Genomic DNA, 25,943 nt, shown 5'->3' with positions numbered 1-25,943 from the left:
TCCTGAAGTAGTACATATTTTAAAAGAGGCTGAGGCATCATAATTTGATGTGATTAATGCACATTCAGATAATTATGTTCGATTTCCTGAAGGATGAGAACTTTTGATAATATTAATTCATTCCCTGAAGTGAATGTGACAATACTAATAAGTGGGGTAAATATGAACGCACTCTTGATGTGAATATATCACAATTCACCTTCAGAAGAGGTAATATAATTGAGAGAATATATACTCAATATTTCGTATTTCAAATTTGCTCCTGAAGAAGCAACACAATTGAAATTACCTCCTGAAGTAGGAAAATATTATGAAGAAGAGTTTGCGTGTGCTTAAACAATTGTTTTTACATTGTTTATTTGATTGTGATTTTCTCTTATGACACCAACAGTGTCTAAGCAATATTTGATAGTACAAAATGTATCAACAACTCCTGAAGAGCTAAATGTTTGCCTAAAGAATACATGACACCCGTAGTGCCAGATAAATATTAGATTGTGGATAATAAATGAAGGCTCTCGAAGAGCTTATATACAAATATGTCATTCATATTATATGATTATGGTCAAAACATATGTTGTAGTAAACCTGAAGTTTACTAATACAAATGGCTATCATATTGAGACTACAAATGATTGGAAGATTGATAATCTTCATGTTTCCACAATCATAGGGGGTAAAATAATATGTATGTGAGAAGTTACCCGCCTTATTCTTTAATTTGTACTATATCATGTATCACAGTAAACTAGAAGTTTACTAAAGCAAAAGTTTATGCCATAGTAAACCAGAAGTTTACTAAGAGATATCACATGACATAATAAACTTGAAGTTTTCATTTGCCATTTTTAAATGAGCTATTTGAGAATTCAGATAAGCATATACTAAAGAACTAGAAGATTCTTCAGGAATTCTCATGTGTTGCTTGTTCTCATAATGAATTGATTATACCAGCTAAAGTTGGGACTAAGACCCCTGATTCTGAAATATATAAAAGGTGAATATGGGCCCGTTCACCTATCATGTGAACCACTTATAGGTGCATACATGAGATGGTTACATGTGTAATTATTGTCAACCTGCAGTTTGGCATTTGGAATTGCTTTTCTCGATTAAGAGCATAATTTTCAGATTATGAAATCAAGACAGTTCATCTTGATAATGCTGGTTCATATCCAAACTAGTTTATCATTGAATACCTCCTATTAATGGCTAAACCATTGCTTATGAGAACAAAGCTTCAAGTGTTGGTCTAAGATTTTCTAAATTGCATATAGCAGCACCTGTATGCATCAGATCAACAATATATGATAAGTCCTCCCTTCACAATTGGTTTAGGATCAAAAACCAAATATTTTTACTATCTTTTGTTGTGTGGTATATGATTAATTTCTCTACCATAATACACAAAGATATGTTTCCCAAATATGATTGGGGATATATGTTAGTTTTTCTAACATTTGGAGGATGGAATAAACAGTTGAAAAATATGCTATATGAATCGAATTATCATGATCCTCACTTAGAAGATAATTCAAGTCGAATGCCAGAAGCATTTGCTGATCCAAAATTAAATATCATATTTCAGCTGCAAATGCTCCTATTAAAATTAAAGTCCCTGAAGGATAGAGTTTACTGTACGCATGAAGCGTGGTAGACCAATCGGTTCCAAAGGTAACAATCCTTGAAAAATAGTAGGAGCTAATGATCAAAATGAGGAGGAAATAAGCTCTAGAAGAGCCCACGACATAACATTTCATGAAACCCCCGAAAAAGTTCAGGTACCTGGAAATAAAGAAAGTGATGAGATCTCCACAAGTTATGTAGCTTCGGAACTGACACAAAATGATCGTCGACGATATATTTAATACAATATAGTGCACAATATTGTAAAAGATTGTGAGGATCGGACTAGCAGTCCAGACACTTGAAGATGTCATACCATTTAGATACAAGTCTTAACCTATATGACTTATTTGGCTAAATCTATATGAAGATCCTTGAAGGATTGAAAATGCCCGAAGCATATAATTCAAAGTCTTGAGAAATTTACTCGATCAAATTATAAAGATCTTTGTACGGTTTAAAGCAATCTGTGCGCGTGTGGTATAATCGTCTCAGTAAATATTTGCTGAAAGAAAGTTACATAAATTATGTTATTTGTCCATGTATTTTTATAAAGAAAATGTCATCAAAATTTGTTACACTTGCTGTTTATGTTGGAGACATAAATCTTATTGGAACTCCGGAAGAGCTCCAATAGGGTCTTAAAAATACTTTTACATGGACAAAGTGTACCCATTAAGTACACCAATGAATATTCAATCACTTGAAGTGAATAAAGATCCGTTCCAACCTCTAGAAGAGGACGAGGAGCTCCTTGGTCCTGAAATACTCTATCTCGATGTAGATGGTGCACTTATTTATCTTGTTAATACTAACAAAAGTGGTGCAGATCATATTGGTAATGCAGATGCAGGTTATTTATCCGATACCCATAAAGCTCGATTTCAAACCGGCAAGCAGAGAGTGCATATGATTGAGATCAGTGATTTATTCGAGAAACATGTGGGTTGGAATGTGATAAAAGACCCACAATATTATACGGAGACAATGTTTCATGCATAGCCCTATTAAAGGGAGGATTTATAAAAGGAGATAGAACGAAGCACATTTCATCAAAATTATTCTACACACACGATCTTCAGAAAAATGGTGACATTGATGTGCAACAAATCCGTTCAAGTGATAATCCAACAGATTTATTCACTAAATCTTTGCCAACTTCAACTTTTGAGAAGATGGTATACAAGATTGGAATGCGGAGACTCAAATATTTGAAACAAGGTTTTCATCAGGGGGAGTAAAATACGCGATGCACTCTTTTTCCCTTACTAAGGTTTTTTCCTATAGGGTGTTTCCTTACAAGGTTTTTAATGAGGCACCTAGCAATGCGTCTTACTAAATATGTGTACTCTTTTTCCTTCACTAGGATTTTTTTCCCACGTGGTTTTTCCTAGTAAGGTTTTAATGAGACACATTATCTTTTAATGAACATCCAAGGGGGAGTGTTATAAATATATTATATTATGGATGTTCATTTAGTACTCCGTTGTAAATAATCTTCCTGAAGAAGCTTATCCATATGGGACTCCACCGTAAATATGTTTATCTATTTAGTACTCTATTGGAAATAAGCTTCCTGAAGAAGCTTATCACTTTGGTACCCGGTTATGGATAAACATTACCCTAGGTAGAAGATTATCCATACCGGGTATAATAAGCTTATCCATTCAGTACTCCGTTATGGATAAACATTGCTCTCAGTAGAAGATTATCCATATCTGGTATAGTAGCAGCTTACACAGCAGCTTGCAGTAGCAGCTTACACAGCAACTTGCAGTAGCAGCTTACACATCAGCTTGCGTAGTAGCTTACACATCAGCTTGTAATAGCATCTTACACAACAGCTTGTAGTAGCAGCTTACACAACAGCTTACACAACAGCTTCATTTCTTCTATAAATAGAAGGGATTTCAGTTCATTATGTACATTAGTTTGAATTCGAATAATATATCAGTTTCTCTCTATACTTGTCTTTACTTTATAGTCTTTATTTTATAACATAATTGAGAATTTAAGAGCAATAAGCAATATTATCAAGAGAGAATTGAGAGAGAATTAGAGTAGTAAGAGAGCAAATTGTGAGAAAAATAAAGAAGAAAGGGGGCTATTTATAATTTTTAAAAGGTTAAAATTGTAATTTATCAATTGTTAGAGTGAGGCTATTTTCTTAAGGGGGTAAGCCGAAATAACCATTTTTATAAAAAATGGTTGTTGCCCAATGGATATTTTTGAATTTGACCGTTGGCAACGGTCATTTTTGGATTTGACCATTGACAACGATCAACAAATGTTTTTTTAAAATTTTTTTCCAACGGTAACCAGGCTGATACAGGTTGTAGCCCGGTAAAAACCCGATAATGGATAACAGGACTAACCGGGTTCCGGGGCACCGGTTACCAAAATATGTTCGTTTCCGTCCGGCTTTCCCCCCTCCCCTAACCTTCCCAGCCCGTCCCACCCCTGGCATGATGGGCTGACCCGGGCTGAACCGGACTGTCATTGGGCTGGCCAAGCCCGATTAACATGTATACTTCAAATACATCTTTTTTTGGAGGGTGAAAAAAAAAGAACCGAACAGGGGTCTTTATATTTGATTTTGGGGTCAAACTGTAATTTGTAGAAGTTAGGTTCCGGTTTATCCAGGATTAGGATTTGTGTAGGCGGTTAGATAATATGCATTAGAGAATTGACTAAAACAGTCTCTTGGCTGCCAATTGCGATCACATTTTTCCGGACCAGTTCGAACCACTATATTACGGGGCTGCCAATTTCCCGTCGGCGAGCTACGGCGATCTCCTTCTCCGCCGAATCAAGCTGTAAGTCTCCTTTCTTTTACTCTCTCTTTCCCACCTCTCTCTTTCCCACCTCTCTCTTTCTGTCTCTATCTACTATCCGGAGAACCCTAATTAAAGTTGTTCCTGTAATTGGTAAAACATATCAGGTATTAATTCGTTCTACTCTTTCTTTTTGTTTACTCTTACTGCATATAGAAATCCTCAACCCGATTTCTTTTTTATTTTTTCAAGTTAATTTTGTTTTTTATTTGCTTCCGATGTTGTAATTGCTTCAAGGGTCTGGTGGGTAATAATCTGCCCTTGAAGTATTACTTGTAAATTCTCTGCATATCTTTTTCTATAGAAAAAGAAAAATTAGCGGCCGTAAAAGATGGAATTTCTTCAGTTAGGTTGTGTGTTTCAGCACTTTTAGCGAAAGGCATAGATCTAAGTATTTGCCGAATCCTCTCTAATTATTTAAGTTAACAATTTACGATTTCTGATATACTACAACTAACAAGTAAGAATTTGAAATCAATTAATTTTAAATATCCTGTAAATCCAAATTAGTCTATCCACACGGCCCCTTGAGCTGATGCTAGACAACTTGGTAGCTGTTTTTTTTTTTTTTTGGATGAAGAACTTGGTAGCTGAATTTTTTGTATGATAACATTCTTGAGATAGAGATAGACATAAGATGTTTGTTTTGAGCTTTATGTTCAACCAAATAACAAAAACTGTACTTAAACGCATTCTGATTTATCCTATTTGGTTCCTGTGATATGTAGGTATTAGAGGTAAGCAAGAGAGGAATTATCTGTCTTAACAGTCTAAGCGTTAAAAATTTTGTAAGACTCAATGGCTTTGAAGTTCTTGAATAAGAAGGGATGGCACACGGGGAGTCTTCGGAACATTGAAAATGTATGGAAAGCAGAGCAGAAGCATGAGGCCGAACAGAAGAAGTTGGAGGAGCTCCGCAAGCAGATCCTGGAGGAGCGTGAGCGCAGTGAGTTTCGCCAACTTCAGGAACAAGCTGGCTTGGTTCCCAGGCAAGAGAGGCTGGAATTTCTCTATGATTCTGGGTTAGCTGTTGGCAAGGGAAGTTCTAGTGGATTTGAATCTTTGGCCAAGCCGACCGATCCTGGAACAACTGCTGCTTCCAGTTCTTCTGCGAAGCCGCAAGCATCTGTGCCATCTGCGCCAGGAGCTCTATTTGAGGATAAGCCACAATCTTCCAATGATGCTTGGAGGAAACTCCATTCAGATCCCTTGCTTATGATTCGTCAGCGAGAGCAAGAAGCGCTAGCACGTGTGAAGAACAACCCTGTCCAGATGGCCATGATTCGAAAATCTGTTGAAACGATGAAGAATAAGGATAAGATGCATGACGGGAAAGAGAAGGATGAACGCAGACATAAGCATCGAGACAAGAAATCAAAGCATCACCACTCAAAGTCAAAGCATTTAAGGAATCCTTCACCTAGACAAACCTCTGATCTAGATGAAGACTCGAGCGAAGACGATTCCAGGAGAAAGAAAGTCTCTCACCAGGAGAAGAAGTTTAATGAGCGGAAATCGTCTCTGTTACGAGTTCCTGAAGGAGACGATGATATTGGCAGAGAAAAAACTAAGAGTAGGCATGGTAATCTTGAAGCTGAGAAGTACGAGAGGCAGACAAGGTCTGATTTTGCACCAAGGCATGAATCACGTCATAACTCTCGTAGGCCTGTTAGGCTTTCTGAAGAAGAGAGAGCTGCCCGTCTACAGGAGATGCAGAGAGATGCTGAGGTGCATGAGGAGCAAAGATGGAAAAGAATTAAGAAGGCAGAGGAAAAGGACGCTAAGGAAGCTGTTCATGTTGGCTTGTCTGGTGGTAAGAATTTTCTGGACGCTGCTCAAAGAAGTGTTTATGGTGCTGGGAAGGGAGGAAGCTCCACAATTGAAGAAAGTGTTCGTCGCCGAACACATTATTCGCAGAGAGCAGAAGCGTCAGAAGGCAATGCTTTTCGGCGATAAAATGTTGGAGAAAGTTAATTACAGTTCCTGCTGAGTTTTTGTAATGAATCCCTTCATGTAATGCAAATGTATTTCGTTATGATCATGCTCTTTATCTGTTGTCATACTGAAAGATAATCCTGGGATGAAGGTCAGTTTAAATATGTTGGTTTTCATCTTACCACAAATGTTATCCTGTGTAACTGAAATTGTGAGTATTTTCTTCCAAATTTGTTCTTAAAGTTGCTGGGTAATTACTTGAGATGTGAGATAGTTATGTTCTCTTTTGATCAGATTGATCTTGTATCTTGATATCACTGTTGGTTCATTTGGCTGCAAGGAAGTCTGCACCAACCACTTGCAGAATCAGGATATCTGTCACTGTCTTGACTGTCTTCTTAGAGATCAATTCCTCATTCATCTGTCAGGAGTAAATAAAACCCAGTTAATTCAATTGTTGCACTAACCTCCTCATGCTGACTTTTTAGCGCTTTTTCCGTGAAAGCCTTCAAGGTAACTTACTTATGACATTTGCTTAATCACCTTCACCATTGTCATCCAGCTTCCTATTATCAGTTTTTAAAATTTGATGACAATAGCCAGTTCTTCAATTCCATTGCTGTGTTCTGGTGGATTTGAGGTTACTCATTAATTGGTTCGTGCAGTTCAAGGGTTGCAGAGAGGCCTTTACTAGTTGTTCTATTTGAGGGTGCAATCTTTGTGATATCCTGGTTATCTTGATGAGTAGGGTTCTACGTCATTCTTTATTTCTGTCTACTTATCAAGTTTATGTCAGGTAATACTTGATTCGTCTGAGAAAATTCAAGTTGTTGACTTTCTTTTTCTCACGGTTATATATCAAGTAATGCTTGATTCATTGAGAACTCAGGTTGCTTAATCAAGCAAGTGGTGTATATGTGTGGTGCAATTTATAGGTTTTATATGTACATATGGTTTTTGGGAACCCTCTTTTTGCTATGAATGTTAGATTTCTGTTAGTGCCCTTGATTTCTTATTTTGGAAAAATTTCTGTTAGTGCCCTTGATTGGTTTGTTTTCACAATTTCTTTGATGGTTTCCTTTTTTCTTTATAAACAACTATACCTCAATTCCAAGCTGGCAGGGGTCGGCTCTATGAATCCCTTCTATCTACTTCGCTCCATTTGAACTTGTTTTATGCCAATATTCAAATAATTTAGATTCTAATGTTAGAATGTCGTTTATATTTTCCTCTTAACATACAAATTTTAATTAAAAATACTCCTAGCTAATGTGGGACCTAATGTAAGTTTACAAACATTACTAAGCATTAATCCGAACTAATTTTTATCGTCTATATTGACTTTTGTTTTATTGTGTTTTATTTTTCACCAAGTTTGCAAGATTCGAAGAGATTGTAGGTCTTTCGAGATCCTTATCAAAAAAATTATAGGTTTTTCGAGATAACTTTTTTCCATTTGATTATAGGTCCGACTTAGCTCATTTTTTCATATAGTGGAAGAAATGCATTTGTCTTCCAAATTTAGGGAGAAGAACTCAACAAGTTCATGAATCACACATATATGTGCTAGCATGATTCTTATTTATGGTTATGTCAATTTGTTCATATATATATATGAGCATCTGGCCATAAGTATTTGATTTTTCACGGTATGGCACTTCAATTTTGTAACTGTGGGAAATGGTTTATTAGGACACTACAATCAGTCGTTTTATTTTGATTCTCTTCTCTTATCGGCCGGGGGGTTATTAGGGGGGGGGGGGTTATTATTGGTCACTCCATGAGTTTAGTGTGATTCACCCCTGTACTACTCAAACTCAAGCAAAGCTTGTGTTTTATTTTTCTTTCAGAGGGTTTTGGTTTGCTAGTTTTCTGGTTTACAGTGGTTTAGGGTGCGTTGGTGATTAAGTAGGCTAATCTTTCTTCTGAATTCCTTTGTCATTTGTGATTAGGAAATTCCTGGGGTTCTGCACTTGTAAGCACATTGTGTAATCGGGCGTCCATTTGTGTGTGCACATAGATTAAATATAAAGCATATCAAAGTAAGTTACCCTCGTATTCGTTCTCCATTTCATGCTAATGAGGTGGTTGGACAGTTTCTACGATAATTAATATGCCTCAATGTCAACAAGTTGGGGGTAGTTTTATGATTCTTCATGGTCCATATTATGCAAAATAAAATGGTTAAAGGATTTCTTAGTGGAAAAAAAATGTGATGATGTTACACCAACTGCTTGGCTCTATTTTATTCAAGTGTTTTGGAGAAATATGTCAGGATATGTAGAAGGGAGTACTATATGGAGATTGACTGCCAGCGTAAATTCCCAACTGGATGTAATTGCTAAGAAGAGATGCATAGCTCCCTTCCTCATGCTGATTATATTGACTAAAGGGAGAGGAATGGAGGACATACAGGATTTAACAGGAAGAATTTTTAGTCTTGTGCCTAGATAAGGTACCTTAATTATCATGGCTGAAATCGGAATTAAGAAAAAATACATGTCTGAATAAGGTGCTTTAATTTCTATTAGGTCTCTGTTTGCATATTGATAGGTGAATAGCCAATACACGGTGAGGCATCATAAAGTAATTCACTTTAACGATGTTAATATGTAATGCTTCTGGTACCCTAGATTGTGCAGGCTATGTCTCTCCTTAAAACTTATTTTTGAAATAATATTGCATTATTAGTTAAATGCTTATGAAGCTCTCTTTCGCTTTGCTGCAACTGATAACATTTTCATGTTAGTTAGAATTATCCAACTTGCAAACCACTAAGATATTAGCTGTAGTTAATCATTATCACTAAATTTAAGGCTCTTGGAATTGGAACATTAAAGTATGAAGCTTTGCAGCAAGATCACAGGATAAGATGCACCTGTAAAGGTGGAAAAAAGAAAAGATCACTAGATTAACATATGAATTTTGTTATTGGTAATCTGATACACTGATAGGATCATCTGTGTTTCTTTAGGATAAAAACTAGATGAAGTTAGCGTCTGATTGATCCTTTGTGATGGTAATATACTTTTCAAAATGTCTGTTAACGATGTCACATCTTCTATTTGGGCTTAAAAGTTACTAGTATGCGTTATTGCTGCGGTCTGTTTGTCTTTGGTTTTTCTCTGTACTCCATGTATTCTTTTTTCTCTGTCTTTATCATGTTTATTGTTAATTTCTATGTACTTCATTCAGCCATAGAGAAAAACAGATGTACTTTGCTGGTATTCTTATGTGATATATCATCAGCTTGTGACATAAATTGGGAATAACAGTTTGGCGCCTCAATAAAGAGAAGAATTCATTTTCCATTTATGCGCTCCGATGGACTATTGGAAATCACATGCTACTGGTGATTTGGCCAAACATCTTTAGTGCAAGGGATCTGCTTCACTAGTGGTCCAATTGCATGTGTGGATGGTAGACCTAACCCATCTATTTGTTACTCACCTGAAGCTAGATGGTTAAGGTTAGTGATGATATTAGGGACAGACCAGAACTGGCGTAAACTCGTAAAGACATTATCTTTTATCAGTTTTATGACTTTATCCGGTATATGATTTGGGAGTGAAGTTTCTAAGATTATATGATTTTCTTACAAATAAGCTTTTGGTGGCGGATTACTAACCATTTAGGCAACTGACGGTTATAGTAATTTTTGAATCTTTTGCAGGTTTGGTTATTTTTAGAATTTTTTCTATTCACTTGGATTGCCTTGTTTGACTCTCATCTCATGGAGCTTTGTTTAGCTTGAAGCTGTAATGTTTTACCTCTCTCCAGTAATTGTTTACTTGAAGGAATTACTTTGATTTGTTTCACTTTCGAAATCCTTGTATGGTAATATGAGAAATTTTAGGGCTTGGTAATATGAAAAAATGTATATGGGTAAAGAGCGAATCTTTCCTATTTTAGGTTTTCAAGATACTGCTGTTTCTAAACAATTCATTATACATATTATTCTTTCACTGCGTTGAAGGGGTGTCTTGGAGCAATGATAAACTTATCTCCGTGTGACCTATAGGTCACAAGTTCGAACCGTGGAAGCAGCCATTAATGCTTGCATGAGGGTAGGTTGTTTACATCAAGCCCTTGGCGTGCTGCCCTTCCTCAATAAGGGTTGCGGTCCTTCCTCAGATCCTCTGTGAGTGCAGGATGCTTAGTGCACCGAACTGTCATTTTTAATTCTTTATATGTGTCAGATAACTATAGTTCCTCATCCTTAGCACCTATAATTGTCACCCTTATACCTATCCCTATTAGTTAAGGTATCCGGCTTTCTTCCCTTCAAGTTTTAGATTGCAGTACTATTCCTTGAGTGCTGCCTAAACTTTTACCTACAGCCTACAGGTAAGCAGGTTATAGCAAAAGACTGCTGTTATTGCTTAGTTTGAATACCTAGTACCAGTGGCTAACAACTTAACCGATGAAACAATGCCATTTTAGGAGTAACTATAGACGAATGTGATGCCCCCTAAAATAATTGCATGCTTTTGCAAAATTGTGTCACCTTGTGTGGTCGACGCTTCTTGCAGGCCTGGAGGTGATTTTTTGTGCACAACACGAAACTTTGTGTAAACAAATTTTCATTTATTTATTTATTTAACTATTTTGTATAGAAGTCTTTTTTCTTCGGAAAAGGTCAAATATGTCCTTATACTATTTGAAAAAGGTCTAATATTACCCTCCGTTATACTATCAATCCAAATATACCCCTAACGTCATACTATCGGTCTAAATATATCCCTGACATCATGAAAGTGGTATAAACTTACCCTTCCTCCGTTAACTGCCTCCCCTATGAACACATTTTATTGCTACCAAGTTCAATTACTTTAAAGTTCTATCATTATTTTGAAGACTTCATTGCCTCTATTTCCTCTTGCTTTTCAAAATACATGTTGCTTCTCCGGCCGATCCTGGAATTGTACGTACCTTTCACTTGATCTTACAATTTTGTGTTTTATTTTGCATTTCCTTGTGTTGCCGCTGAATTTGTAAGACCTATTTAGGGAAAATTTAGTAGTATTTTTATTTTAACATAAAATGTAAAGAGAGAAAAAATGGTAGCCTTCCAGAAATGTGGTTGAAGAGAAAGAAACAAAAAAAATTAACTCTCGTGTCTAGGTTGGTTTTCTTTCTCACCATGGTCAATTTTGAAACCTTAAACTAGTTTGCCTGTATCTTTGCTTAGTTTTTTATATAAAACAAAATGTATTTTCGTTCGTATAAGCATGAATTTTGAATAACAAAATCAGAATTTTCTCTGTTCACGTTATTTCATATTATCTTTAGCTGTTAGCATTTCTTTTGATATAGTTTGTATATCTATGATCTGTGATTTTCTTCAAATGAAAGGGAAAGAAAGGTTGTGGGGAAGGGATGAAAATGGGAGTATAATGGTAAGGTAGCAATGAAATGTTGTTAGGGAGGCAGTTAACTGAGTAAGGGTAGGTTTGTACCACTTTTATGATGTCAGGAATATATTTGGACCGATAGTATGACGTTAGGGATATATTTGGACTGATAGTATAACGGAGGACAATATTAGACCTTTTTCAATAGTATATGGATATATTTGACCCTTTTCTGTTTTTCCTTTCGTTGGGCCATGGCGGCCAGTGCTCCTAAGATCATAGGAGCAATGCTGCATAATAGAACCTTTTGATTGAGTAGTTTGATGGAGTTTTGACTGAATCTATAAACCCAGGAAGTTGCCTTCGTTGGTACTTTCTTATTTTAATGACAAAACTAATTAATGACAAAAAGTAGTGATACTTGTCTGAAGTGATAAGCCTCGAGTGATTTACTTACCGACATATGTGCAGATATAAATTGGGGAAAGGCACGTTCTCACCTTTGTTATTCAAATTATTTTAAGTGTAATTTAAGATAATAAAGTTGTTTAAATAGTCATATGTTAGAGTAAGTCATTATTGCAATTCGGTTTTTTATGTAAAAGGAAAAGCTGTAATGTTTCCCACACAAATATTGTTCACTAATTAATAGAGCATCAGTACAATACGGTTAAACAGGCATCTCCAATTTCTCCTATGGCGTGACACCTTTTTGTACCCCGTTGAAGGAGGCATTATCATATATTACTGTTACTGGTCTCCGGACCCCCTCCCCTCTCGAAAAGTGATAAATAAAAAAAATAAAAACTAGCTGAAACATAACTCGAAAGTGGGCAAATGGAAAAAAAAATTAAACTTCTTTGCTATCGTTTTCTTGATATTTAGAGGAAGCTAATTGGCATATTTGCAATTCCAATTTCGAGAAAGCTCTAAAAATTTACGTATATTTTATTTTTGCGAGGTTTAGCTGGAAGATTAGAAAAGAAAAATGAAGATCAAACTAAATATGATCCATAACCATCTCTAAGTAGTCGAGCTTTTAAAACAAAAGAAAGGAAACCAAAGGGGAAATGAAAAATAGAACAAAGAAATTCAGGATATGAACTTTGGGTAGATATAGTATACAAACACAAAAATCTCTTGTAAGCTTTATTGTCGGTTATACTTAGTCAACATCTGTCTCTAAGGTTAGAACACATCAGAAGCACGTCCAAATAACAAGGTTATTAATCTTTGTCAGTTTCCATGATAAGATTGGTAAGAAACTACAACATGTCAAATCTGAAGTTTGGACTTGGTGTGTATGGCACTAGAAGGAAAACAAAAGAAACAAGCATTTCAACTTTGATTACAAACACTCTATTTTCCTTTCATTTTTAACCAAAATATTTTCCAAATGCCTACTTTAAGACTTTGAAATGAGACAAAGCATGCCAAAATAGAAGTCATGTTGATAGCGCATGCTAGCCAACACATTGGCCCACTGTAGCATTTCGTCTACTTTGCCTTGCTATTTTCTACTGCATGTCATTTTATATGCTTTCTCTTTTTTAAGATCAATCCAATTTTCCATTAAGACCGTTATAAAATCCATCCCTCGATTGGTCAATTTCAGTCCTACGTACCATTGTCATACACCTGTCACTCCCTTTCTGTTTTATTCCTTTGCATGAACAGTTTCCTGAAATAAGAAATTTAATTGGAAAAAAAAAAGAGAACAAAACGTTATGTACTTTAATTCAATTTCCAGGTAGAATCTTTGGATTTATTCTAAATTAGAAGGTACAGATGTAACCAACTCGATTGAGGATAGATAATTTGACTTGCAAAATTAGAAAGGTGTAAGACACTACATGACAAAGTATGACCTAAATTGTTCTGAAGATAATTGTACCTTATGAATGTAGAGTATGTCTTGTTACGTTCCTTTTGTTGGATAAGTTGTAACTGTGTTATTAGTAGTTTGTCAAAGTGAACTTCTGCAAAAAGAAAACATGCCAATAACCAATTTAAGAAAAACACAGTAGCAGCTGTAGTACCCTTCTTTTTTGGGAGCTAGTGAATAAAAAAAGATAATCATTATTATGACTCTAAAGCTGAAGTTTGACGCCTAGCTCCTTAATTTATTTTAGGTCTTGGAGTATCATTACTTGAAAGATTTCATTACTCCCTCCGGTCCACAATAAATGACCAATTTGCTTTGGGCACATCCATTAAGGAAATTAAATATTAATTTCTAGACAAAAATAAATAATGCGACTAAACTACCCTTAATTAAATGTTGCAGCATAGTTATAGTAGCACTTCTCTTTCAAATGTGAGGAATAAATGACTTTTTAGGAAAACGTACATAAGACAAATTAAATTTTTTCTTGATTATATAAATGGACACTTATTTTGGACCAAAATTAAAAAACAAATTGGTCACTTATTGTAGATAGGGGGGAGTATTTAATTAGTTTATCATCCTTGAATTTGCATAATCCGGTGTCTCCAGATTTTTGTGATTTAATGCATTCCTAACATTGAGGGTCAACCAAAAGTTGAAATGGGAATTTACAATTTCCATTTAATTTAATGACTTGAGGGCCAGAGGGGCATGCTGTTTACCACTTTTTTTTAGTCCCTTTTGGATTTGTTTTTTAATTTATCTTACAAACTATCTAAACTACCAGTAATTAATTAACTTGCACATGCATTATTTTTTGGATTTAATTTATATACATGGAAAATGTAAAGGATTTTTACGTCTACCCGTGTATTTTAACTTTATATAGTACCTAGGTTATTTGCTTTGTATTAAGTTTACTATAGGAAGGAACACCTGTAGTCTACTTTAGCATGATGGTAAAAATAATTTTACATCATCATATAAATTAAGCTTTTATTCAGTTATTTCATGGTTACTAATTTTACATTATTTCAAAAAAAAATCACTTATTATTAGTATTTACTTACATGTAGTTAAGTATTTTTTACATGACCTAATGCAAATTTTTAAAAGGTTTGAAAATGTTTTGTTTGCATGATGTACCGATTTCAGATACGTTGACTCCTGTAGAAAATGAATATATAAATAGTTTTCTTCATACAAATTTTTTTATAGGACAAACGATTGGCCTAAAACAGACAAAAACTGATCGATTTTAAGTTGAACGACGACATTCCCAAATAACATCAGGGACCAATAAGAATGAGAATGAAAGTTGGTTAAGTGTTTAAGCTGCTTCAACACGGCTCAATTTAAAAGCGATAACAACATAAACTATATATTTTGTCTTGCATCCATTTGATGTTAACTTCGGATGTGTCACACTTAAATTTACACTAATGCAATTTGAAACGAATTTGAAGTTAGTTCAAGGATGGCATGGTAGCATAAGTTTCATATGTAGCCACCTCGTAAAGTTTCATATTCGTGAAATAGTAATCCGTGTAGTTTACATAATACTTAGGAGTATATTTTAGCATGTCTATAACTTACTTTTTTTGTTTTTTCAGGTTACTAATTTCACTTATAAGGACGATGACCCATACTCATCTTTTAAATAGCTCAATATTACACTCTCGGCGTATAGTGTATAGAAGTTGAAATCTTTTTGATAATCTGTTGGAGGGTCTAAAGTTCATAGAAAATTGACCAAGTTGAAGATTCTCGCAGAAACCCCATATATTATACTATAGCTCATGAAGATAACTATTTCTAGAAGAAATAGAATACCAATATGCATGGTAAATTAAGTAAAATATTAGCGTTTCAAGTCAAAAGTATGGTTAAATACGAAATTCACCATCACATATGCATGTGTAAAGGATCGTTTATTAAATGCAATTTTTCCTCTAGCTGCTAGTTTCTTCAAGAAATCGTAGATCCTGGAACGTCCTCGCGATACTTGACAACTCCACTGGAATAGATTCTCTCACCATTTCACAAATAATACTAACTTTTACTTACATGATATTTATATATATATATATGTATATATAATAATTTCAAAGTCTACTCAATCATCCCTGAGAAAAGTATACAGTATATCTTTTCTCTGCTTTGTTTTTGGTGATATACCTGCCGATCGATCATTTGTCAAATATGCAAACGCCAGTATCAAAATCATCAGAGCTTGAACTCAAAATCTCATTCAGCTTTGGCCCTTCTGTCCTTTCACTCAGCAATAGCAGCATTCCCAAATCTGAATAATTGTGAGCTTCTTCTTCAAAGCTGGAAAGTAACCCATGATCTGCTTCATATCTACTCTCTTGTTCATGATTATCATGACTCAATTGAGATGCTACAAATTTGTCAAGTGCCCTCCAATCCCCTGTTACATTTTGGCTAGTACTATTAATAGTACTACATCGTTTATTTATCGTCTGTTCATCGTCTTCTTGATTACTATTCTCGGACACCAGTGACATGGAGCTAATTGGCCTTTTTATGAGTGGTAGAGTGGGGCTTTCTAGCTGTGGAAGCTGTACAAATTGATCAGAATTACTATAGGAAAAATTGAGATTATTGTTTTCAGCTAATTCCATCTCTTGTTTGCATAGTAGATTTTGTGCCATGAAATTTGGAGGAGGAGGCTGCCTTGTTATGTATTCAAGAGGATCTACTATTGAGCTAACTGCAGTACTTGGTTCTTCGTTGAAGTAATTTGATTCCCAACCTTCACCCATATTGGTCTTCGTTTGCCCTGTAATTTTCTTCTTAAATGCTCTACAAACCACCCATCCTTCTTCCTGCAATAGATTAATAAAGTAAATTATTAGGATTTAATTTAAATACAAAGAATTTTTATGTTATTAGTGTATTTTAATCTGTCGTACGTAGTAACAGGTTATCTGCCTTATCTATTAAGTTGCTAATCCCATCTTTTATGGATGGTTACATTTGAATCCAAAGGGGAATGTAGTATACTGAACCCCGGGTTCAACTGAACCCCGGGTTCAACTGAACCTAGTACTTTCGACGCAGAACACCAATTTATAGATAAAAAAATTAATAAATTATTAACAAATAATGGATATGAACCCATAACTTTAAGAAGTACATCGGGTTCAATGTTAAAAACGTTAAAGGTAACGAAACTCCTCGACATTGGACATGTAGTAAAGGAAAAAGAAGATAGTCAAAGGGGTTGTAGGTAAGAAGATAATTGGAACCTCTCTTTTAATTGGAAGGGCTGAACGAGTGAAAAACTCAATGACGACCATAGAAAAGCTACTTATAAGGAATTAAAGCACACTTGGTTTGCTTCAAAATTATGATGTCTTTTGACTTAGAAGGCGCTGAAAATCATCTCATGCTGCATGAATAGTTAGATTGCTAAATAAAAAAGAGTGTACATGCAAAGAACTAATGGATTACTATATTTTCCACTATCGATGTCTTTACAGATTTTTCTATCTAAAGAGGTTGATCAAATTTCCTATTTCTGAGATATTCCAGAAAAGAGACTATAGAGATATATATATAGAGATTTTATATTAATTTCCAGAGATCCAGCAGGTGTCCTTGGAAAGATATATATGAAGAAATTAAAACTGGAAATATATATACATATATATATATAAGCAATAAATTAAGTACAACTTGCCTGTGGAGGACCATTCTCGTCGGATTCGAGTCGATATTCGTGCATAATCCAGTCAGTTTTCTGGCCATTAGGTGCCCTACCCTTGTAGAAGACTAGGGTTTTCCTCATACCTATAAGTTTCAATTTATCGTACACAGCCTTGTCTCGTCCTGTAGCCTTCCAAAACCCTGCCATTGTTGCCCTATTTGTTCTCGTCCCTGTTGGATACTTCTTATCCTTGTGACTGAAGAAATACCACTCGTTCTGCTCTTCATATCCGATCCGGCATTTATCTGAAAAATAGTTCTGAATGTCAATTATTGTTTAATTGTCTTATTTAAAAGTTTAAACTGTTAGAGAGAATAACAAAATGTTTTAGATTTGTTGAGTAAGAAACCCTAGTAAACGCGAAAAAAAGACCATACCTCGCAGATCCCATGGCTCAATTCTGTATAGATCAATGTCTCTTATAACATCAAGATCAATTTTTTGTGATGCAATTTTCTTTCTAAGATAGTATCCAACGAGTTCTTCATCCGTTGGATGAAATCGAAATCCAGGTGGAACGCATGATTCGTTTGTATCCATCACCTCACTCCTGTTTATTTTAGGCTGCATAAAATTCAGCACCAATTGAGACAAGATCAACACATTAATTGCACCTCTTTTACTCCATCACCTTTATATCATAGCCGATTAATGGGGCAAGAAACAAATAGTAGCAACATTAATAAGATCTATGAAAAGTTAAAAAGGTGGCAAGTGTTTTCAGATATAATCATCAAGCCATTTGGTGGTAAGAAACACTCAAGAGTTAATTTTATCTCTACAGTTATACTAATGAACGCGGTCTAAAACCTATTTTATTTTCTCTTTCCTCTTTTTTTTTTTTTCTTTCTGCGTGCGATATGATTTTAATTTAATGGTGGGGTTAAAGAGGAAGAGATGAAAAGGAAAGAAAACCAAATGATGAGGGCTTTGCTGTCGAGGAAAACTAAGGCCTAAGGGGGAGAGTCAGCCCTTTAGACCTCTAATAGTCTCTTTGGTATTTTTCACGTCTGATAATTGAAGGAAACGGGACAAGTAAAAGTTTGTGCTAATGATGGTGTCTTGTGCAGTTGAATATACTGAATGATGGATCAAGAACGGACTCTTCAGCTCTATATTATAAACAATCCACCGTTACCCTACAAAATGGTCCTTATAGATCAGAGGATAAATAAAAAGAAAAACAATAATTTGACAAAAGCACATACTAACATGCAAAACTATACATGCCGTGTATTTAAATATTCAAAATTGTTTGTTCAAGAAAAATGAAATTTGAGAAGTATTTAACTGGCTAGAGGTATACTCCCTAGTCCCTTCCGCCGTTTTAAATAACAATGTTTGACCAAATAAAATTTAAGTAAGAAATAAAGACTTATCAAATATAACCTTAGAACTTGTGGTGGGCAAGAAAATTGTATGACTATGAGAAAATATCATTAAATATAAAATGAGAACATTAAAATTATTAATATGTTCCTAAACAAAGTATTAAAAAGGCATTGTTCTTTTAGAAAAAGGTTTAAAAAAAGTGTCGTTTAAATGAAACAGATCTAGAGAGTATACATATTTAGTGGTTAAACAGTCAAAAAAGTGTTTGTTGTCTGGTCTGTCTTAAAGAAGGTTGAGGGGTGAGAAGGGGGGGTGTTGGTGGATGACGTTAAACAAATTTAGGCACGCTTTGGTCCGAAAAGGAGAAAAGTAGGAGGCAAAAAGAAATACAGGGAAATATGTTTGATTGGATATTCAAGCCTGCCATAAAAGGGCATGTAAAGAAAGAGAAAAGGAAACAAAAAGCGATGAAAATTTTAAACGTTTGAAGGAGTTGAGCAATAATGTATGATCCCAGAGATGAACTAATCGGAACCACTATGTCTGTTTGTCTAGAATAAACTTGACACTTTTCTGACTCATTTCTTGGATAGGTGCACAGTGCGCTAGCTGGTCCATTCCCTTAATTTTCAACACAACTTAAAACGAAGCAGAATATATACTGTGTGGAATGTAATGGAAGAGATAAGGTTCTTATTTTATCTCAACTCTTCTGCAGAGTTACTTTGGTTTCACAAAATCACACAACACAAGAACATGCGTACGTGCAAAAATTAAACTGCTCCTCAAAAAACACAAACGTCTCATTGAGATGGGAAAATACGCAAAAATGGGAGACCATGACTTTGATGAGATGCAAGATGACATGACTACTCTTTACATGAAATATACGTAGTTGTTGAAGTGATAGCAAATTGTTCCGGACACGTACTGTTAGAAGAAGAAAAAAACCAGAAAAATGAGGGCCTTATGAATATGTAATCATATATTTGCATGACATGCATATATCTATTGATGTTAAAAGCTTATACCTGCAGTTTAACTTAGCTCTGTGAATGCTAATGATTGACTTTAAGGAAATGGAGATGGGACTTGGAACAAGAAGACAAATGTAGAAGACGATAGATAAAAAGGAAGTGAAAAATGAAAAGGTATGAGGAAGGAATGGAAGAGAGAGATGTGAAGCAAGTATTAAAAGAGAAGGAAGAGGGACTCGTGGGTGTGTGTGTGGGTGGGGTGGGGTTAAAACGGAGAGGGAGGACCGCTTAATTGCGCATGGGTTGAATGTTGTCCCCATTGTTGACGTCATTGTCTAGCTTCCTACAGAAAAACTTAATTTCCCTAATTCGTCTTTTTAATTATCACATAATCAGTATTTACGACTTGCGACATTTAGAGATCACTTGTATGTAGTGATACATACACTGTCCATTGACAATAATAGGTTAGTCGTGCTGATACGATATGCGGAAAGCCTGTCAATATTGTAGAGCTCCTCGTTATCGTTTTTCTTGTATCTGTGTAACAACCTACGACATTAGCCTGGTTCTTGTTACTTCTGCATAATATTTACCCAAATAGCCTCTCGATTCACTATTTACTTTTTTTAATCGATATGCATAAATTTTCAACTGATCATACATAATTATAAACATAAAATGGAAAATATATATATACACCAGCTATTTTTAGTCTAAGTAATTCTTATTTTAATGCTTTTTCTTAGTCATGTCAATTAAAAAAGGTAAATGAAGGTATTAGTGGCAAATCCAGAAATTTTGCAAAGGATATTAAAGGTTTAATATATATCTGCAAAAAATAAATTTTGACCTAGACATATAATATAGTTTTTTATATACTCAGTATAATTTTCTTATGAAGGGTGTTCAAGTGAAAAACCCTTCACTCTGCGTGGCTATTCCACCGGAAAGTGTAAGCCTTACCGTCACTTGAAAGTAATTAACTAGCACTAATAGTGTAAAAAGATCATCACACTATCCGTGCATATAACTAAACATTCTATTGATAGCTCTCGGTCCAATTTAATCGTCAACAATCACATATGCTTGAAATACTGCTAGAGCATGAGCTTAATTTACTATGGTAATATAATCATTTGTATCATTTATTATTTAGGGCTTGGTTCTAACCTTGTATCACATAGTGAATTTATGATGAAAGTGTTCATCCAAAAAGTTTCTTTGAATTTGTGACTCCTTTTTTCTTTCGGTTGATTGGGATGTAGCTTTATTTATTTATTTATAACCATTTAGTATTTGAAGCCGAATGACCTAAATAATCCAGATTCACATAGTGTTAGACCTATTAACTAGGAATGTAGTTATTTAAATGGCAAACAAATTATCCTGCCACTTTGTCCTTTTCACCACAATTAGCATACAGTATCAAAGTGAAATATTTGTTGCAATAACTGTCACATGATCAATAATATTTGCAGCCCGGCCCGTTTAGGTGAATCAGCTCCATATATTCTCAAATGGTGAAGGCGTGATGTCACTTTCAAGGGGCATTTTCTGGCAATTCAGCTGCCTTTCTTTTTCCTGAGTGTAACCAAATGATTAAAATCGACAAGTATTTCGGGGAAGGAAAAGGCAAAGGCAAAGGCAAAGGCAGAGATAGGCTTTTGGAGAAAATCAAAGTGGCTATCACCGCTTCGTCAGAATGGATACTACTTTCCGTAGAAGATAAACAAGGAATACGAAATCATAATATAAAATATTCCTAAAATCTGATGAACAGCCTTTACTTATCACCAACTATACTCAAAGGTTGCCTTCCACTCTCCACTGCCCACTCTACATCTCCACCTCCCCTTCCTGTTATATACTCCAAAAAATAGATAAATAAGAATGGATTTACTCTCTAGTTAGGTAAAAAAAATTACATATATATATATATATATATATTTTAAGTTATTTACTTTCTAGGTTACTACATTAGGTTTACTACTCGTTATCTTTGTACAAGACTAATTTCATGTGGTGATGTAAAAAGATTATAATATACCAACAATTGCGCAGAGATTAAACTCATGTAAAACTAAAGATCCATTTTCTAATTGTGCAAGTTTTGGATAAACTTGTCAAAGTGCAAGGGCATATGTCAACTTATACTTTAGAGACGGAGTCAGGATATCGATTTTATGAATTCTGAATTATATAACGATGACTTCAAATGTCAATAACTAGGTTTTAAATTAGATTTTGTACATATTTAATGAAAATTTTAACATAAATATATTATTTGAGTAAAATCTACTAGGTTCGGCTGAATCCATATACGGGCTTCTAGCTCCACCCCAGATTTATATAGCAATACATATCAGAAATTAAACTTAATATAGGCAATAGTCATATTTCGTTATAAATAACCTAAACAAATATTTAAATTGTACAATACATAAGTTAACTCCTTCCAAATTATGCATGATCCTTCGGTTTCAATTAGAAAGGAAAAGCGGATCTGAGTTTGACAACCAAAAAATATAAACAAATCAATATTTTTCTTTTTTGTTGGTGGACCACCGTTTATCCATTTACTCGGCTTATTTTCTTTTGACTTTGGTAAGCAGGATAGCTATGTATAGGCTAACTATTGCTAATTCGCGGAATAGACAAGGAAAATAACCTACCTACGCTGCTATCCCACTCTAATTACAGAAAAATTAAAAAAAAATTCCGACAATCTTTGATCCGTCTTGAAAAAACTTGTTCTAAGTAGAAACTTATAGTAAGGTGCTCTTTAGAATATTTTGATAGAAACACAAGTGATAAATGCCAAACAAAACGTAAGAAGAAATATTAGAGTGATTAGTGACAATGACAGATGTTTATACTATATAAGTTCAATTTAATGTATGCTTATACTAAGTTTTCATTAGTGACAATGACAGATGTTTATACTATATAAGTTCAATTTAATGTATGCTTATACTAAGTTTTCATTTAATGTGTGTATCGGGAAAAATCAAGTTAATATTTGGAATTAAATAAGTGCTGACACGTCAAAACACGTGGATCAATAACAGAAAGGCAGCTGGCAAAAGAATAGTGGAAGAGGCACGAACTTTAACAGGCACGGACAAAGATTCAAGAAAACAGAAAAGAACGGTTACTCGGACCTCTTGGTAATTTGAAGAGACATTGGAAGAATGAACCTAGATAGCAAAAGGTATAGATACATATTACCCATAATTAATGAGCATCAATGATGGAAACCGTTATAGAATCTTTACGAAACAGTTACGATTACCAATTATAACGTTACATTAAATGTCATTAATTGCTCATAATGGCTCCGTTACGAGAGGAAAGAAACATATTACTTAGAAGTAGCTATAAAAGGAGAGAAACAACATTTGTAAGGACACAGAATATTATTGGAATACAACGATTTACTTTGCTTTCTTTTACTTATTCTGCTATTGTTAAAGTCAAATTCTCTTATTCATTTTATATCTGATTATCAGTAACCCGAATTCTTCTAAAAATAAGCTTTAACCGAAATTCCTATTTTTTGGTTAAACAAATTGATTCTGTTACCGGGAATCTGATAATCATCCGCTTTCCAAATCGACTCTTTTATCAAAAACAATCATGTCGAATGTCAATGATAATAACCAACAGAATTTACCACTCCAAGAAGACCCACAACATCAACTGAGCGAACAAGGTGACAGAACTCCACCTCTTTCGCCACAACATTCTCAGCGATAAATCACGAGAGGGGACTCCTAACAGATCTAAATCAAATGAAAATGACAGACTTGCAAATGATCAAGCTATCGATGAAGCTCTTAAAAAATTAATCGCTCAACAGGTTAGCAAAAATCTCCAGGCTTTTACCAGCCAGTTGTTGGTTGCACCGCCAACACCAACTCCAAATAACAACACTTTGAAAAATCCTCGCTCTGGACTCGTTAATTCAGGCAGTGGCGGAACTCCCAGCGAATCTCGTGATGGAGAACCAGGTAACACAGTTAATTCTGATTTACAAAATTTAGAATTAACTTTGTAGAAACAGCTTAAGGAGCAGAGCGATCGCATAGAGCAAATACCTGAAGTACCATCTGTAATCAAGGGAATATATATGGACAAATATTCACAACAACCTTGGAAGCCAAGTGTTGCTCCTCTACCAATTCCGAAGATATTCAAGATGTCTGATATTCCAAAATACGATAGAACAACTGATCCACGAGACCACGTAACTACATTCACAACCGGTGTAAAGGGAAATGACTTGACCAAGCAATAAATTGAATCAGTATTGGTCAAAAAATTCGGAGAAACACTCACTAAGGGAGCATTAACATGGTACTCTCTTTTACCCGAAAATTCTATAGATTCTTTTGCTGAGCTTGCAGATTCATTTATCAAAGCACACTCGGAAGCTCAAAAGGTTGAAAAAAGAATGGAAGATATTTTCAAAATAAAGCAAGGATATACGGAGCTGCTCAGAGAATTCGTAGACAGATTCCAGCGTGAGAGGATGATGTTGCCACGTGTACCTGATAACTGGGTGGCTATGGCGTTTGCTAGTAATCTAAATGAGAAAAGTTCAGAATCTACGAGATGACTTAAGGAAAGTCTCCGAGAATTTCCAGCAACGACTTGGAATGATGTTTACAACAGATGCAGCACGAAGCAGCGGATAGAAGGGGATACCCTCACTCAGTCTCGAAAAGAGGAAAAGGTAAGTTCAAGACGCGCTGAAACTGAAAAAGGTCCGGTAAAAACAGGTACGATCCCTACATGGGACCAGCAGGAAGAGACTCGCATTCAAAATAGGATAACTTAAGGTACAATCATAGATCAAGAGATAGAGAGTTAGGTTCAGCATCAAGGTTCGGAAAAGAGCGAAACGCACGAGAGACGCGAGATGATGATAGAAGCTCGAAGGCAAAGATCGGCTGTTACAATTTTAATATTAGCATATCAGAGTTAGTAACAGTATTAAGAAGCATCGGAGATAAGGTACGATGGCCAAAGGAAATGAGATCAAACCCGAATAGGCAAAATCCTGATTTTTGGTGCGAGTTTCATAACGATCACGGTCACAAAAAAACGGATTGTAGATTGTTGCAAGGTGGAGTTGAACATTTATTAAAGCAATGGTATCTAATCGAATTGTTTAGTGAAAAGGGTAAGCAAACGTATATTAAGAACATGTAGGAGCCCCCTAAACCCCCTTCACCAAAAAGGATGGTTAATGTCATAAGCGGGGGAGAAGAGATTACTGGCGTGACATATATGGCAGCCAAGAAAGTTTCAAAAATTACAGTCACACACGGGAAGCGAGTTCGATAGGTTTTGAAAGAAGAAAGTATTACAATTGATGATGCAGATGCAGATGGCGTGCTAACTCCACACAATGACACACTAGTAATATCTTTACTTGTACATGACACTAATGTGAAACGAGTTTTGATTGATCCGGGTAGCTCCGTGAATATCATTCCATTAAGAGTGGTAAACGAAATTCAAGCTGATGATAAGCTAATACCCAAGGCACACACTTTATCTGGTTTTGACAACTTGAGCATCATAACAAAAGGGGAGATAATACTCACCACATTCGCAGAAGAATTTGTCAAAGACACAAAATTTCAGGTGGTAGAGATGGACATGGCTTACAATATGATTCTCGATAGACCATGGATTCACGAAATGGATGCGTCAAGTTATCAAGTTTCCATCACAATGGGGGATACGTCAAATCCGTGGTGACCAACAAGCTTCACGAAGTATTAATTCCATGGCAGATTCAAGCGCAAAAAGTGATGAAAAATAGCAATCACAGATTACAGATGAGGATGTATCAACACCAACCTCAACTGGAGAGGGGCAAACAGATGTAGATTCGAGGCTTGACACTATTCAAGAACCAGAAGAAAATGAAAATATAAAAAAAAACGATCGAGGAACTGGAAGTTGTGGTGTTGTTTGAACATTGGCTAGACAGAAAAGTCTATATTGGAACCAACCTCAGCCCGGAAATGAAACGTAAGATAATTAAATTTTTAAAAGCTAACGCAGATTGTTTTGCTTGGTCCAATTCAGACATGACAGGTATACCACCGGAGGTAATGACTCACAAATTAAATGAAGACCCATCGTACCCACTTGTCAAGCAAAAGAAAAGGAAGCAAGGCTCCTTCAAAAACCAGGTAATTCAAGATGAGGTGCAGAAACTTAAATTGGGTCTATCCGCAAGGTAAA

At 35.2% G+C, this 25,943-nt stretch overlaps 2 protein-coding genes across 2 annotated transcripts; one reads left to right on the top strand and one right to left on the bottom strand.

The window, feature by feature from the left end:
- The first annotated feature begins 4,287 nt into the window (after positions 1-4,287).
- LOC107791468 (uncharacterized) lies at positions 4,288-6,677 on the top strand. Its single transcript, XM_016613552.2, has 2 exons — positions 4,288-4,442; positions 5,189-6,677. The coding sequence occupies exon 2, from the start codon at positions 5,259-5,261 to the stop codon at positions 6,414-6,416; it is 1,158 nt and encodes a 385-aa protein (XP_016469038.1). The 5' UTR covers positions 4,288-4,442; positions 5,189-5,258; the 3' UTR covers positions 6,417-6,677.
- An 8,973-nt stretch (positions 6,678-15,650) lies between these two features.
- On the bottom strand, positions 15,651-19,889 carry LOC107791467 (NAC domain-containing protein 37). The gene is made up of 4 exons (XM_075249969.1): positions 19,734-19,889; positions 17,748-17,934; positions 17,340-17,615; positions 15,651-16,482 (listed from the first exon to the last, which is right to left on the bottom strand). The coding sequence occupies exons 2-4, from the start codon at positions 17,908-17,910 to the stop codon at positions 15,827-15,829; spliced, it is 1,095 nt and encodes a 364-aa protein (XP_075106070.1). The 5' UTR covers positions 17,911-17,934; positions 19,734-19,889; the 3' UTR covers positions 15,651-15,826.
- Between the last annotated feature and the right edge of the window lie 6,054 nt (positions 19,890-25,943).

The sequence above is a fragment of the Nicotiana tabacum genome, chromosome 3 (assembly GCF_000715075.1).
Source record: "Nicotiana tabacum cultivar K326 chromosome 3, ASM71507v2, whole genome shotgun sequence".
In the NCBI taxonomy this organism is placed as follows: Eukaryota; Viridiplantae; Streptophyta; class Magnoliopsida; order Solanales; family Solanaceae; genus Nicotiana; species Nicotiana tabacum.
The sequence above is the reverse complement of the archived record's forward strand: the minus strand, read 5'-3'. Positions and strand labels throughout refer to the sequence as shown.

Coding starts and splice junctions, on each gene's coding strand:
- LOC107791467 (XM_075249969.1), bottom strand. CDS start 17,910: ATGGATACAAACGAATCATGCGTTCCACCTGGATTTCGATTTCATCCA. Junction 17,616..17,747: donor TGAGCCATGGGATCTGCGAG/GTATGGTCTTTT, acceptor ACTATTTTTCAG/ATAAATGCCGGATCGGATAT. Junction 16,483..17,339: donor GAATGGTCCTCCACAGGCAA/GTTGTACTTAAT, acceptor TATTGCAGGAAG/AAGGATGGGTGGTTTGTAGA.
- LOC107791468 (XM_016613552.2), top strand. CDS start 5,259: ATGGCTTTGAAGTTCTTGAATAAGAAGGGATGGCACACGGGGAGTCTT.